Here is a 13,948-nt window from a genome sequence, read left to right as displayed (position 1 = left end):
AATGTTTTGGGGACCAGGGTTGAAGCCTGCCTTACAGTTGGTGGAATGTTAATTCAAAAATAATCTGGAAATAAGATCTTAATGATGATCACAAAATCATTGCCGATTAGCGCCCTTTAGGGAAGACCTCTGGCCCTCGTGTGCCTCCCGACAGCAGTGTGGTTGACTCTTAACTGCCCTCCGGGCAATTACAGATGGGCAATGAATGTTGGTCCTGCCAGTGACACCCACATCCAATAAATTTTAAAAAAACTTAAAACAAATCAGATATTCTTCAAGTTCTCTCAAAACATGTATAGCTTCTAATTTTTTCGAGAAGCTGCTTAACCTGTTGACTGTTACCGGCATTTTCTACTTTTATTTCAGATTTGCAGAAAAACATTTGGCATTTGTTTTATTGAAAGCACATGCTTTGGAATAAATTCCATTGTTGAAATACTGTACTGCATGTTTACAAGTATTATTTTCCAGTGTTTTGCATTTTGGGCTGTCAGCAGTAATCAAAATAATAGACCAGATTTTCCAAGATTTGGCAATCACACTCAGATATCCATTTTATTCCCTATAATCCACATTTCTGACAAAATTTGTTTGGGCCTCTTTTCAAAATGCGAAGCCATAACGTAAATCTGACAGGTTTCCTGCAGTGCAGTATAGTCAGAAGTGGGGTTAGGAGGCTGCTTTTTCATAGCAGTCACTTGCCATATTTAGAGTGTGTGTGCCAGGTTCCCTGGGGGAGGGGGGCCAGTGTCAGTCACTAGGGGTGACGGTGACATCAGTAGAAAAGGGAAGAAAGGTTATCCAGTCCCAGGGCAGAGCGGGGGTGTCAGGACAGAATTGGGATAAAGTAGGCAAATTCAGGATGGAAACCTAAAACATGTGGAACTATTGGAAACAGTACTAGGGCCACAATTATGTCCAAAACTTATTAATGATTTGGATCAGAGCAGTGAAGATACTAATTGGGAAGTTTGAAAATGACACAAAATAAGCGAGAAGGCAAGTAATAAGATGATGGAAGGAATCCAGAGGGGGCTATATTCAGTCTAATTTCTCTAGCTGTTGCATGGACCTGTGAGGTGGCTGGAGAAGCTAGAAGTTAATGTGTTGGCATATTGATCTGTGCTCAGAGCCTCAGCTTGGCTGCTTGACCGCACACCTTGAAGAAAACAACGACAGAGGAATCTAGACAGGTTAAGTGAATGCGTAAAAAGTTGGCAGATAGAATATTCTGGTCATACACTTTGGCAGGAATAATATAAGAGCTGAATATTGAGATTGATTGGCTCGCTGAGCTGGTTTGTTGTTCCACAGACGTTTCATTACCGTGCTCAGTAACATCCTCAGTGCAGCCTCTGATGAAGAGTCGGTGTGTTTTCCTGCCTGATTTTTAAACTCTGGAGTCCGTTGTGATAGATTGCCTCACTTCCGGGTTTCCTTTGTAGTGGAATGTACACGGGGGTCGACTTCAGTGTGTTTATTAATAGCCTGCTTCATGGAGTGCCGTGCTTCCAGGAATTCTCATGAGCGTCTTGAACTTCAATAGTAACCATCCCAACACAAATGAAGCTGCATGCGAACACTATTTAAAAAGGGCAACAACACACTGCAACAACATGGAAATATGCCAAGAGGAGGACGAATACCTCTTCCAAGTGCTCAAGGAAAATGGATAACCAAAAAACTGGGGTCAGGAGATTCCTACAGGAACAGCATCAGAAAGATTCTACACTCCCCAAGACCCTCATCACATTACCCTGCATCAGGAACACGTCAGAACTCACAAGACTTCTATGACCACCGGGCATCAGAGCGCACACATCAACCCTACGAAAAGTGGCCATGCCAAACGAAAAACCCACTCTCCGCCATGGACAGGACCAATGTCATCTACAAGATGTCCTGCAGAGACTGCGAGAAACACAACACAGGACAAAAAGGAAGGAAACTAACAACAAGAGTACATGAACACCAAGTGGCTACAAAAAGACACAATCAATATTCACTCATCTCAATTCACATGGACAAGGAGAACCAACACTTCGACTGGGACAACACCAAGATCCTGGGACAGGCTAGGCAGAGGCAAGCACGAGAATTCCTGGAAGCATGGCACTCCACGAAGCATGCTGTTAATAAAGACATTGAACTCGACCCCATATGCATTCCACTACAGAGGAAACTCGGAAGTGAGGCATTCCATCGCAACAGACCCCAGGGTTTAAAATCCAGGCGAGAAAACACACCGAAGCTTCAGAGGCTGCACTAAGGATGTCACCAAGCACAGTAACAAAATATCTGTGGAACGGCAAACCTGCTCAGCGAGCCAACCAACCTCAACACCCACAACCCCAGCTACAGATCTACTCTAAAACCTTAAAAAGCTGAATATTATTTAAATGGGAAAGACTGCAGTAAGCACAGGAAGGAGAGTTTTTGGGGTCTTTCTGCATCAATCTCAACTCGCAATTAAGTTCCATGGCTTATCCTTGCTAAAATTATCCAAGACACGATCCGGATCACACCAAATATATTGCGAACAGCTTTGGTCTCTACATCTGATTTAAATGGATACTTATATGAATAAATGGGTTCCAGAATATGGGGACTGCCCAGTGGAATCCTCAATTACCTGCACAATTCTTCCTGATTCTGTTATATCTGGGATACACAACTTCGACTTATTATCTGGTCATCAGGAAATCCAGGCCAATATGTTTAACCATACTGGGTCTATACTTTACACGTTTGCATTTGTTCTGATTTGAGGAATAAATCAGAAAGAGAGGTTTAAAAAAATTCAACTTCTAGGATTTATAGGAACATTGCTCAGAAATGTTTTTGAAAACTTAAAAAGCTGACTTTAAGGCTTCAATCTGTTGCACATGCAACAGAAACAGTACATTCAATTAACTACTTTAAAATCATAGGGCAGAAGTGATAACTCCAGTAAAACATAGCACCTGATTGGACAGCCATTTCCCTCTAGAACAGTGTTTTATACCAATTTCATGGGAACATATGCATTTGACAGATACTAAGGAGAAGGTGCTGGGTAAAGTGGAAGGTGTATAGGTGGACAAATCACCTAGACTAGATGGGCGACACCCTAGAGCTCTGAAGGAGACAGCTGAGGAGATTGTAGGGGCTTCTGGAATGACTGGAATCAGGAGTGCCCCAGAGGTCCGGAAAATGGCTGATGTAACACCACCATTTAGGATAGGCCAGTTAGCCTGACTTTGGTTATTCAGAAGATTTTAAAGTCCAATAGTAAGGATGAGATTGTGGAATACTTAAAAGTATATGATAAAATAGGGCTGAGTCAAGATGGCTTCATCAAGGTAAAGCCACGTCTGTCAAATCTGTTTGAATTCTTTTTGAGGTAATGAGCAAGTTAGAGAAAGGAAAGCCAGCAGACATGATCCATTTGGATTTCCAAATGGTCTTTAACAAAGTGCTGCACAGGAGGCTGCTAAATAAGATACCAGACCTTGGGTGATAGGGGCAAGGAACTGGCATGACAAAAAGACTGGCTGACTGGCAAAGGGTCTTTTTCAGGATGGTAGCCACTGCCTAGTGGAATACTGCAGGGGTCAGTGTTCAGACCACAACTATTCACGTTATACATTAATGATCTGGATGAAGGAACTGAGGGCATCATTGCTAATTTTGCAGTTGACACAAAAATAGGAGGGGGAACAGGTAGTGATGATGAAACAGGGAGGTTGCAGAAGAACGTGGACAGGCTAAGTAAGTGGCAAAGGAGTGGCAGGTGGAATGCAATGCAGGAAAGGGTGAGCTTATGCACTTTGGTAGGAAGAAGAGGTGTAGACTATTTTCTATATAGGGAGAAGCTTCAGAAATCTGAAGCACAAAAGGAACTTGGAAGACTAGTCCAGGTTTCTCTCAAGGTTAATATGCAGATTGAATCTGTGGGTAGGAAGGCAAACGCAATGTTGGCATTCATTTTGAGGGCTAGATTACAAAAGCAGAAATGTACTGTTGAGGCTGTATAAGGATCTGATCAGGCTGCATATGAAGTATTGTGAGCAGTTCTGGACCCCGTATCCGAGAAGGATGCTCTGGCTTTGGGCAGGATGAAAAGCAGGGCTTCAAGAATGATCCCTGGGATGAAGGGCGTGTCACATAAGGAACAAGTGAAGACTCTGGGTCTGTGCTTGGAGTTTAGACCAATGAGAGGATATCTGATTGAAACTTACAGACTAATAAGAGGCCTGGATACAGTGTACGTGGAGAAGATATTTTCGATATTAGCAGAGACTAAGTCCCAAGGGTACAACCTCAGAGTGAAGGGACAACCCTTCAGAATGGAGATGAGGGTGAATGTCTTCAACCAGAGGGTAGCTAATCAGTGGAACTCATTGCTGTAGAGGGTTGTGGAGACCAAGTCATTGAGTACATGTAAGACAGAGATAGGATAGCTTTTGATTACTAAGGAGATCAAGGTTTATTGGGAGATGGCAGGAGAACGGTGTTGAGAAACATATCAGCCATGATTGAATAGAGCAGACGACTTGATGGACTGAATGGCCTAATTCTGCTCCTGTACCATATAGTCTAAGCTCTTAAACGTAGCACTGGCTTTAATATTCTTCAATTACCCTTTTAGATGGCATTCTGGATAACTCTACATAAAGTTAAACTGTTTGGTGATATTTACCCTTTATCTGACTCCATTTATTAGGTTAGAATATATGGAATTCAACAGGATAGAGACGAATTGCCTGTCAACAGAGAAAGCATCTCAAATAAAAACAGAAAGTTATAAAGACAGAATGTTCTTAAGAAGGGTCACCGGACTCAAAGCATTAACTCTGTCCCTCTCCACAGATGCTGCCAAATCTGCCATGTTTCTCCAGTACTTCTTTGTTTGCATTTCTGATCTCCAGTATCTACAGTTCTTTATTTTACTATGGAAATGTTGGATAAGGCTGAAGATAACAGGAACATAGAACATAGAACATTACAGCACATACAGGCCCTTCAGCCCTCGATGTTGTGCCGACCTGTCATACTGATCTGAAGCCCGTCTAACCTACACTATTCCATGTACGTCCACATGCTTATCCAATCTTGACTTAAAATGTACTTAAAGTTGGCGAATCTACTACCATTGCAGGCAAAGCATTCCATTCCCTTACTACTACTCTGAGTAAAGAAACTACCTATGACATCTGTCCTATATCTTTCACCCCTCAATTTAAAGCTATGCCCCCTCGTGCTCGCCGTCACCATCCTAGAAAAAGGCTGTCCCTATCCAACCCTCTGATTATTTTATATGTCTCAATTAAGCCACCTCTCAACCTTCTTCTCTCTAACGAAAACAGCCTCAAGTCCCTCAGCCTTTCCTCGTAAGACCTTCCCTTCCGCACCAGAGTTTTGTACAGCTGCAGCATAACCTCTTGGCTCCGGAACTCAATCCCTCTATTAATAAAAGCTAAAACACCGTGTGCCTTCTTAACAGCCCTGTCAACCTGGGTGACAACTTTCAAGGATCTGTGTACATGGACACCGAGATCTCTCTGCTCATCTACACTACCAAGAATCTTACCATTAGCCCAGTACTTTGCCTTCCAGTTACTCCTACCAAAGTGTATCACCTCACACTTGTCCGCATTAAACTCCATTTGCCACCTCTCACCCCAGCTCTGCAGCTTATCTATGTCTCTCTGCAACCTACAGCATCCTTTGCCACTATCCACAACTCCACCGACCTTACTGTTGTCTGCAAATTTACTGACCCATCCTTCTACGCCATCATCCAGGTCATTTATTAAAATGACAAACAGCAGTGGACCCAACACCGACCCTTGCGGTACACCACTAGTAACTGGTCTCCAGGATGAACATTTCCCATCAACTACCACCCTCTGTCTTCTTTCAGCAAGCCAATTTCTGATCCAAACTGCTATATCTCCTACAATCCTAGTCCTCCGCATTTTGTACAATAGCCTACTGTGGGGAACCTTATCGAATGCCTTGCTGAAATCCATATGCACCACATCAACCAGTTTACTCTCATCTACCTGTTTGGTCAACACCACATCAACCGGTTTACTCTCATCTACCTGTTTGGTCACTGTCAGGAAGTGATAAGAGGCTTTACAATGGGCAGTTATGTCAGTGGAACTATGCTGAATCAGTTATTCAGACTGCTAAGAGCTAAGATCGCCGGAAGTCAGTAACTGCTGTCTCTATCAAAGGCAGCATAGATCTGGATGAAACATTTAGGATTGGTCACTATCATGGATAATTCCAAATAAGGCATACACTTGGCACAGAGGTCTGTGTGGAAAGAGCATGAGAAGAATACTTTCTTCAGCAGAACTCAAAGAATCACTCTGCGGGGGGTACCCTATGTCAGGAGGAATGTTGAAGACGTCACAAAGACTTTCAGTTGGCTGGCTGCTGACCCTCCCAGGTACTAATGTTTGGAGTTAGTTATAGAACCCAGGGTAGTGAAAGACAGAGATTGAAATACCTTTTGTTGTTGAAAGTGTGTGTTATTTGTTTGACTACTTTATAAATCAATTGAGTTTTATGGTGCTCTAAGTGTCTCCACTGTATCTCTGTCTATGTATATATCATTGTCTCTCAGAGAAGAGCAACAGAAAGCATCTCAATTCATTGGCAACAATTAAAATAATTCCAGTTTTCAATCACCATTACTGATTCACCAAACTGCAAATACAAACTATGGCATATATTGTAACTTAATTTAAGTAGATGCCACCATTTTTTTTGATACATTTAACTGAAGTTGCATCTATCTTGTTCTTAATTGAGAGATAATGTGGCACAGTGGTGGTGTCACTACTGCTGGGCCAGGAAGCCTATGTTAATTGCTCGCTTCAGAGGTGCATCGTAACAACTCTGAACAGGTTGATTTGGAAAATAAAACATTTCTATTAGTTTCTTGTCAACTTCAAACAATTAAAAATACTTATTTCAAAATTATGTTTCGGTAACTGTTACTTTCCAGAGTATAAAACATATTGCGATCTGGATTTTGTGGTTTGCAGCGAAGTGATGGTGCTCAGTCCTGACCTTAAACAAAGCCATTTATCAATCTCTGCAGCATGGATTTCCCCTTTTTGAATGTTAGTTTGAATGTCAGCCCTGGTAAAATCTGAGCATCCGTGAGGTCCAAGAACATCCATGTCATTAAGCAGGATAAGCAGGCAATTACACCGAAACAGACTCACATACAGCAAACCAGAAGTAAAATGTATCAATATTCTTCACGGCTATCAAAATTTTACTGAGACCAGTACATGAATGAGGCATGCAAAAAAACAAAATTAAAAAGTTCAAAAATACAAAAATTTGTTAAAAACCCAGTTGCTTCTTATTCATAAAAAGGTGCATGTAGTCCTTTCCCCCTAAGCATTCCTACAATAAAACTGTTAGTACAACTCTATTCATTGATTCTACTTGATTTCAATCTGAGGGACTCCAACAGCTCCCATGATAGAGAAATACAGAATTACTGACAGCAACATTTGGCTCCATCTATTTCAATTGCACACATTCCAAAAGTTGCTGTCTCTTTTAAAATTTCATTCATCTTACCAGTTATTTGACTTAAAATTATACAACAGGATCAGTTTAAAAAAATTGCTCTATCTTACTCCTTTCAAGTTTTGGATCCAAAACAGATTCACAATATAGGCATCTCTTAGGTTTCTGAATCTATTTCAATAAATGTTAATCTAACATTGAATTTTTACCTGTGTGGGACAGAAGACAAGATATTCACGAATAATTTCCAATAGAAAGTCAGGATTTAACTTTTCGTAGTAGTGAACTCCCAGAGGCAGGCCTTGCAATGTAGAGAAATGAATGTTAATAGCATCATTTAGGAAATGAATGACTTCATCCTGCCCCTTTTGTTTCTTCACAGCCAAAACTGCACGTAGGAATGACAGTTCCTGGAAAATAAAGATGCATGTGATTGGACTTCCCTTTCCTATCTGAGCAGACATTTCTTTTTATACACAGGATTTTTTGATTAATAATGCTTATGTTTCAGATGCAAATAGTGAATCATAAAGGCATCTTTACCTAAGGAAAGTTAGAGGATACTTTCAATCAATCTCTTCAGACAGATTATGACACATCTTTGGACCAGATGGGGCTTGAAGCCAGGCTTTCGGGTCCAAAGCTAGGGAATTACCACTGCACGTCATGAGTCGCTTAAAGGAAGGACAGATATTTCTAACTCAATCTGTTCAGAAACATTATTACACACCTCTGGAGCAGTGGAAGTAATAATTTTAAACCACAATTGTTTTCCAGTTTTGAGTAATATTATCAAACAGATTAGGCAATGATTCATAGATGCACAGAAACTAATCACTCTCCTAATCATAACAACGAGGTTGTAACAGTCCTTACATCTGAGGTGACTGAGTTTATGTCAGTCAAGATCGTTGTTACAGGTCATCTTGCTGTCAGTACTTACAGTTAAACCAGCATATTTAAAGTTTTAAATTTCCCACATCCCAGAAAGCAGAGCTGTCACAGCTCCCTGGACTGCAGGGAATGTGAATTGGTAATCAAATAATAATTGATAACTGATTCACTACTCTGCAAGTATAAACAATGGCATGTATTGCAACTGAAATTGAGGAGGTACTATCTTTTTGTTGAGATGGTTAATTGAAGTCCCATCTGCCTTTTTAGGCAGATGTAAATGACATCATTGCATTATTTCAAAGAGTGGGTGCCCAGACTTATATTTATTGTTTAATCAGTATACCAATTTTTATTACCTGATCATTATCACGTTGCTGCATATGGGGAGATGGTTGTTATAAATTTGCATTTCCTACATTACAGAAGAGACTGCACTTCAAAAGTACATTGCTTTAGGTGTTCTGATCCACCATAGATCCCTAATTATGCAAGTCTTTCAGGGGAATCTTGTGGTAGAAGGACATTTAATTAGGCAGGAGGATGGACATGAGTATCCCACTGCCTCCTTGTCTCCATCCCAATTATGTTCATGGTTGGAGTTGTCATGAGGGGAACATGACAAGAAAAACCTACAGTGTATGCTTCTAGGCTTCCAGGGTTAGGTCCCTCTTTCAAAAGCATTCAGTACCTAATTTAGGGATCTCACATCAAGAAGGGGACAACCTCCCGAAAGCCATTCACTAGCCTCTGCTTCTCAAAAGAAATAGCTTAGTTTAGAAAATTGTTTTATTTGCATACAAAAAGGATTTTTCAGCAGCTACATACTTTACAGTCAACAATAGTTTGTATTTCATTATTTTTCAAGTACTTAGAACAATACAGTGAAAAAGAGGGCCTTTTGCCCATCAAGTCTGTATTGCCAAAATACATCGCTACCTACACCAGCCCGACTTTTCCGCATGATGCCTATAGCCTTGACTATGACATTTCAAGGGCTCATCCAAGTACTGTTTAAAGATTGTGAAGTTACCAGCCTCAACTACACTCCCAGGCAGTGCATTACAGACTCCTCTCACTCGGAGTGGAAAGATTTTTCCTCAATTCCCCTCTAAAATTTCTTCCTTTCACTTTAAAATAGTGTGCCCTCTTGTTCTTGAGCCTTCAATAAAGGGAGCAGCTGCTTTCTAACCAAGTACCCGATATTCGTTAGTGGAGATGTATTTCAAATGTTTATTTAGTGTAAACTTAAATAATTTCATTGTGTAACACAGTGACTCATCAACAACTGCACATTTTATAAGGCATGAGACTTTTATCAAAAATATGACAAAGCAATATACAAATAAATACAAGTTCTTCCTCAGTGAACATTTTCAATGTCCCTGAAGTGATTGACATTTCAATTGTCCATGTTATTGCTTGTAGAGTTAAAGTTCTAATTTATATCACTACTACCTCTTTTGCAATCAACTATTCTAAATTTAATGTCAAAATATTGATGAGTTTCAAAATGATTTGCATTCTTTTATTAACATTGAAATATGGAATAAAGCCTTTGTAATTCTTCCAGCCTCACCACCACTAATGCATTTTACTTGTCACTATTCAGGTCTGTTCACAAAGGCCACTTTCAATTTGTCCAAGACACTGTTCCTTGGAATATAAGCCTTTCATTTACCAGTACTTTTGCTGGTTTCTTGTATAACACAGTCTTCATCTACCTTGACCTCAAGCAATCCTCACCCTCAAAAATTTACAAAAATATCGTCTCTTAAATGATGTCTTTGGTTATCTCTCCAAAGATTTGCTTATCATTATCATTTTTCAATATCACTTTTGGATTTTTGGCACATTAATAGTGTGCTGTATAAAATGCAATTTTCCAGCAAATAGAGAAATTGTGAGACTTGTTGTATGATGTTATGATATTTGCTTCAGCTACCAGCTGCATAGAGAATTGTACAACTTGCTCTTTTTAGAACCTGATTGCAATAAAACTTCACAGAATTTTTTTAACAGACACAACTAAAGCAAAAGGGAACAAGAATAGATCCATGGTGGAAATTGCCACAATTAATTTTTATCTGTATTTGCAATTAAATCAAAAAACCTAGATTTCAGGAATTTCTGTCATCAACCACACGATTCCTACAGCACGAGAGATTTGAATTCACTATTTTACTGACATGCTGCAATAGAGGCACCTGCTGGTAAGCTGTAGTAATATGGTTACCCTAACAAAGCAGAGGCAATTGGATGAGGTCAGGACATCTGGCTGGAGAACTGGTTGCATGTCCACCTTATTGCTAAATTAGCTGGTCAGAATTTGAGAGATCCACAGATCTGCAACTTCTACAGCCATAGCTTAACAATCTTGAATGTTTTGATCCCATGAAATCCCTAAATATTTATATGGAAAAATGATATGAAAAAATGTATTTAATCATCTATTTATATCTGGTATTAATCTGGGAAGTCAGTGGCACAATGTTAATGTCATTGGACGAGCAATCCAGAATTCCAGACCAATGTTCTGGAAACATAAGTTCACATTCCACCATGGAAGATAGTGAAATTTGAGTTCAATAAAACACTTGAAACAAGGAGGAGGCCTAATGGCGGCTATGTAAACACTGCCAATTGTTGTTAAAAACTCATCTAGTTCAGTAATGTTCAGAAGGGAAGGTTATCTGCCATCCTTATCTAGCTATGCCTACATGTCATTCCAGACTCTCAGCAAAGTGTTTGATTCTTAAACTTCTCTCCAGGCAATTAGGCATGGACAATAAATGCTGGCCTTGTTGATGCTAAAGTGCCGACAGGAAGACTGGCAAGAACATTGTATGTGAATATGGTTGACTATTGTATAGCCATTAAGTACAACTGAAATCAAAACTTTAAGAACAAAGATGAGATACCGCAGATTTTCCAATAGATTGCTGAATTTCATTAAGAAACTCCAACTGTTGTTCTGCATCTTCTAGTTGTCCCTCAATTAGTTGGCATCTTATAATACCTTGAATTACAAAGATATTCAAAATTAATTTATCACCCGCTAAAAGTACTTCCATATAATTTTATATATACTGGATACAGGACTTTTAGGTAATCAACTACAAGGTTCTCAACAGATCTACGCTAATCCAAGAACCAGAATTACCATTCTCTAAATACAGAATGTAATAAAACAACAGGAAATATTCAAACAAAACACCAAGGAGAACTTAAAAGATGAAAACAGAAAACTTGAGATGGCTGGTAATATGAAGGATAAGAATAAACCAGTTGAAGGGCTTTGGGTAATAAAATGTGAGGCTGGATGAACACAGCAGGCCAAGCAGCATCTCAGGAGCACAAAAGCTGACGTTTCGGGCCCAGACCCTTCATCAGAGAGGGGGATGGGGAGAGGGAACTGGAATAAATAGGGAGAGAGGGGGAGGCGGACCGAAGATGGAGAGTAAAGAAGATAGGTGGAGAGAGTATAGGTGGGGAGGGTAGGGAGGGGATAGTCAGTCCAGGGATAGGTCAGTCCAATTTCTCCCCTTTGGTCCAGGAACTCCCCACCTACGTCCGTGACACCACTCACGCCCTCCACCTCCTCCAGGACTTCCAATTCCCTGGCCCCCAACACCTCATATTCACCATGGACGTCCAGTCCCTATACACACGCATTCCGCATGCAGATGGCCTCAAGGCCCTCCGCTTCTTCCTGTCCCGCAGGCCCGACCAGTCCCCCTCCACCGACACTCTCATCCGCCTAGCTGAACTCGTCCTCACCCTCAGCAACTTCTCTTTTGACTCCTCCCACTTCCTACAGACTAAGGGGGTGGCCATGGGAACCCGCATGGGCCCCAGCTATGCCTGCCTCTTTGTAGGTTACGTGGAACAGTCCCTCTTCCGCACCTACACAGGCCCCAAACCCCACCTCTTCCTCCGGTACATTGATGACTGTATCGGCGCCGCCTCTTGCTCCCCAGAGGAGCTCGAACAGTTCATCCACTTCACCAACACCATCCAACCCAACCTTCAGTTCACCTGGGCCATCTCCAGCACATCCCTCACCTTCCTGGACCTTTCAGTCTCCATCTCAGGCAACCAGCTTGTAACTGATGTCCATTTCAAGCCCACCGACTCCCACAGCTACCTAGAATACACCTCCTCTCACCCACCCTCCTGCAAAAATTCCATCCCCTATTCCCAATTCCTCCGCCTCCGCCGCATCTGCTCCCACGATAAGACATTCCACTCCCGCACATCCCAGATGTCCAAGTTCTTTAAGGACCGCAACTTTCCCCCCACAGTGATCGAGAACGCCCTTGACCGCGTCTCCCGTATTTCCCGCAACACATCCCTCACACCCCGCCCCCGCCACAGCCGCCCAAAGAGGATCCCCCTCGTTCTCACACACCACCCTACCAACCTCCGGATACAACGCATCATCCTCCGACACTTCTGCCAATTACAATCCAACCCCACCACCCAAGACATTTTTCCATCCCCACCCCTGTCTGCTTTCCGGAGAGACCACTCTCTCCGTGACTCCCTTGTTCGCTCCACACTGCCCTCCAACCCCACCACACCCGGCACCTTCCCCTGCAACCGCAGGAAATGCTACACTTGTCCCCACACCTCCTCCCTCACCCCTATCCCAGGCCCCAAGATGACATTCCACATTAAGCAGAGGTTCACCTGCACATCTGCCAATGTGGTATACTGCATCCACTGTACCCGGTGCGGCTTCCTCTACATTGGGGAAACCAAGCGGAGGCTTGGAGACCGCTTTGCGGAACACCTCCGCTCAGTTCGCAACAAACAACTGCACCTCCCAGTCGCAAACCATTTCCACTCCCCCTCCCATTCTCTAGATGACATGTCCATCATGGGCCTCCTGCACTGCCACAATGATGCCACCCGAAGGTTGCAGGAACAGCAACTCATATTCCGCCTGGGAACCCTGCAGCCTAATGGTATCAATGTGGACTTCACCAGTTTCAAAAGCTCCCCTTCCCCTACTGCATCCCTAAACCAGCCTAGTTCGTCCCCTCCCTCCACTGCACCACACAACCAGCCCAGCTCTTCCCCCCACCCACTGCATCCCAAAACCAGTCCAACCTGTCTCTGCCTCCCTAACCGGTTCTTCCTCTCACCCATCCCTTCCTCCCACCCCAAGCCGCACCCCCAGCTACCTACTAACCTCATCCCACCTCCTTGACCTGTCCGTCTTCCCTGGGCTGACCTATCCCCTCCCTACCTCCCCACCTATACTCTCTCCACCTATCTTCTTTACTCTCCATCTTCGGTCCGCCTCCCCCTCTCTCCCTGTTTATTCCAGTTCCCTCTCCCGATCCCCCTCTCTGATGAAGGGTCTAGGCCCGAAACGTCAGCTTTTGTGCTCCTGAGATGCTGCTTGGCCTGCTGTGTTCATCCAGCCTCACATTTTATTATCTTGGAATTCTCCAGCATCTGCAGTTCCCATTATCTCCGAAGGGCTTTGGGTGTTTTGGACGGA

General features: G+C 42.4%; 1 protein-coding gene across 3 annotated transcripts in view; it reads right to left on the bottom strand.

Moving 5' to 3' along the window:
* The window catches only part of ttc21b (tetratricopeptide repeat domain 21B), a 100,944-nt gene that overhangs the window by 63,294 nt on the left and 23,702 nt on the right, over positions 1-13,948 (bottom strand). For all 3 annotated transcript variants that reach the window (XM_048534597.2, XM_048534595.2, XM_048534594.2), the window contains exons 10-11: positions 11,358-11,455; positions 7,752-7,952 (exon numbers count right to left, since the gene is read on the bottom strand). In XM_048534597.2, the coding sequence (XP_048390554.1) occupies positions 7,752-7,952; positions 11,358-11,455 (299 nt within the window). The remainder of the gene's footprint in view (positions 1-7,751; positions 7,953-11,357; positions 11,456-13,948) is intronic.

Source organism: Stegostoma tigrinum, chromosome 7 (assembly GCF_030684315.1).
Source record: "Stegostoma tigrinum isolate sSteTig4 chromosome 7, sSteTig4.hap1, whole genome shotgun sequence".
NCBI lineage: Eukaryota > Metazoa > Chordata > Chondrichthyes > Orectolobiformes > Stegostomatidae > Stegostoma > Stegostoma tigrinum.
Note: the sequence above shows the minus strand (reverse complement) of the source record. Positions and strands in the feature narration are given on the sequence as shown.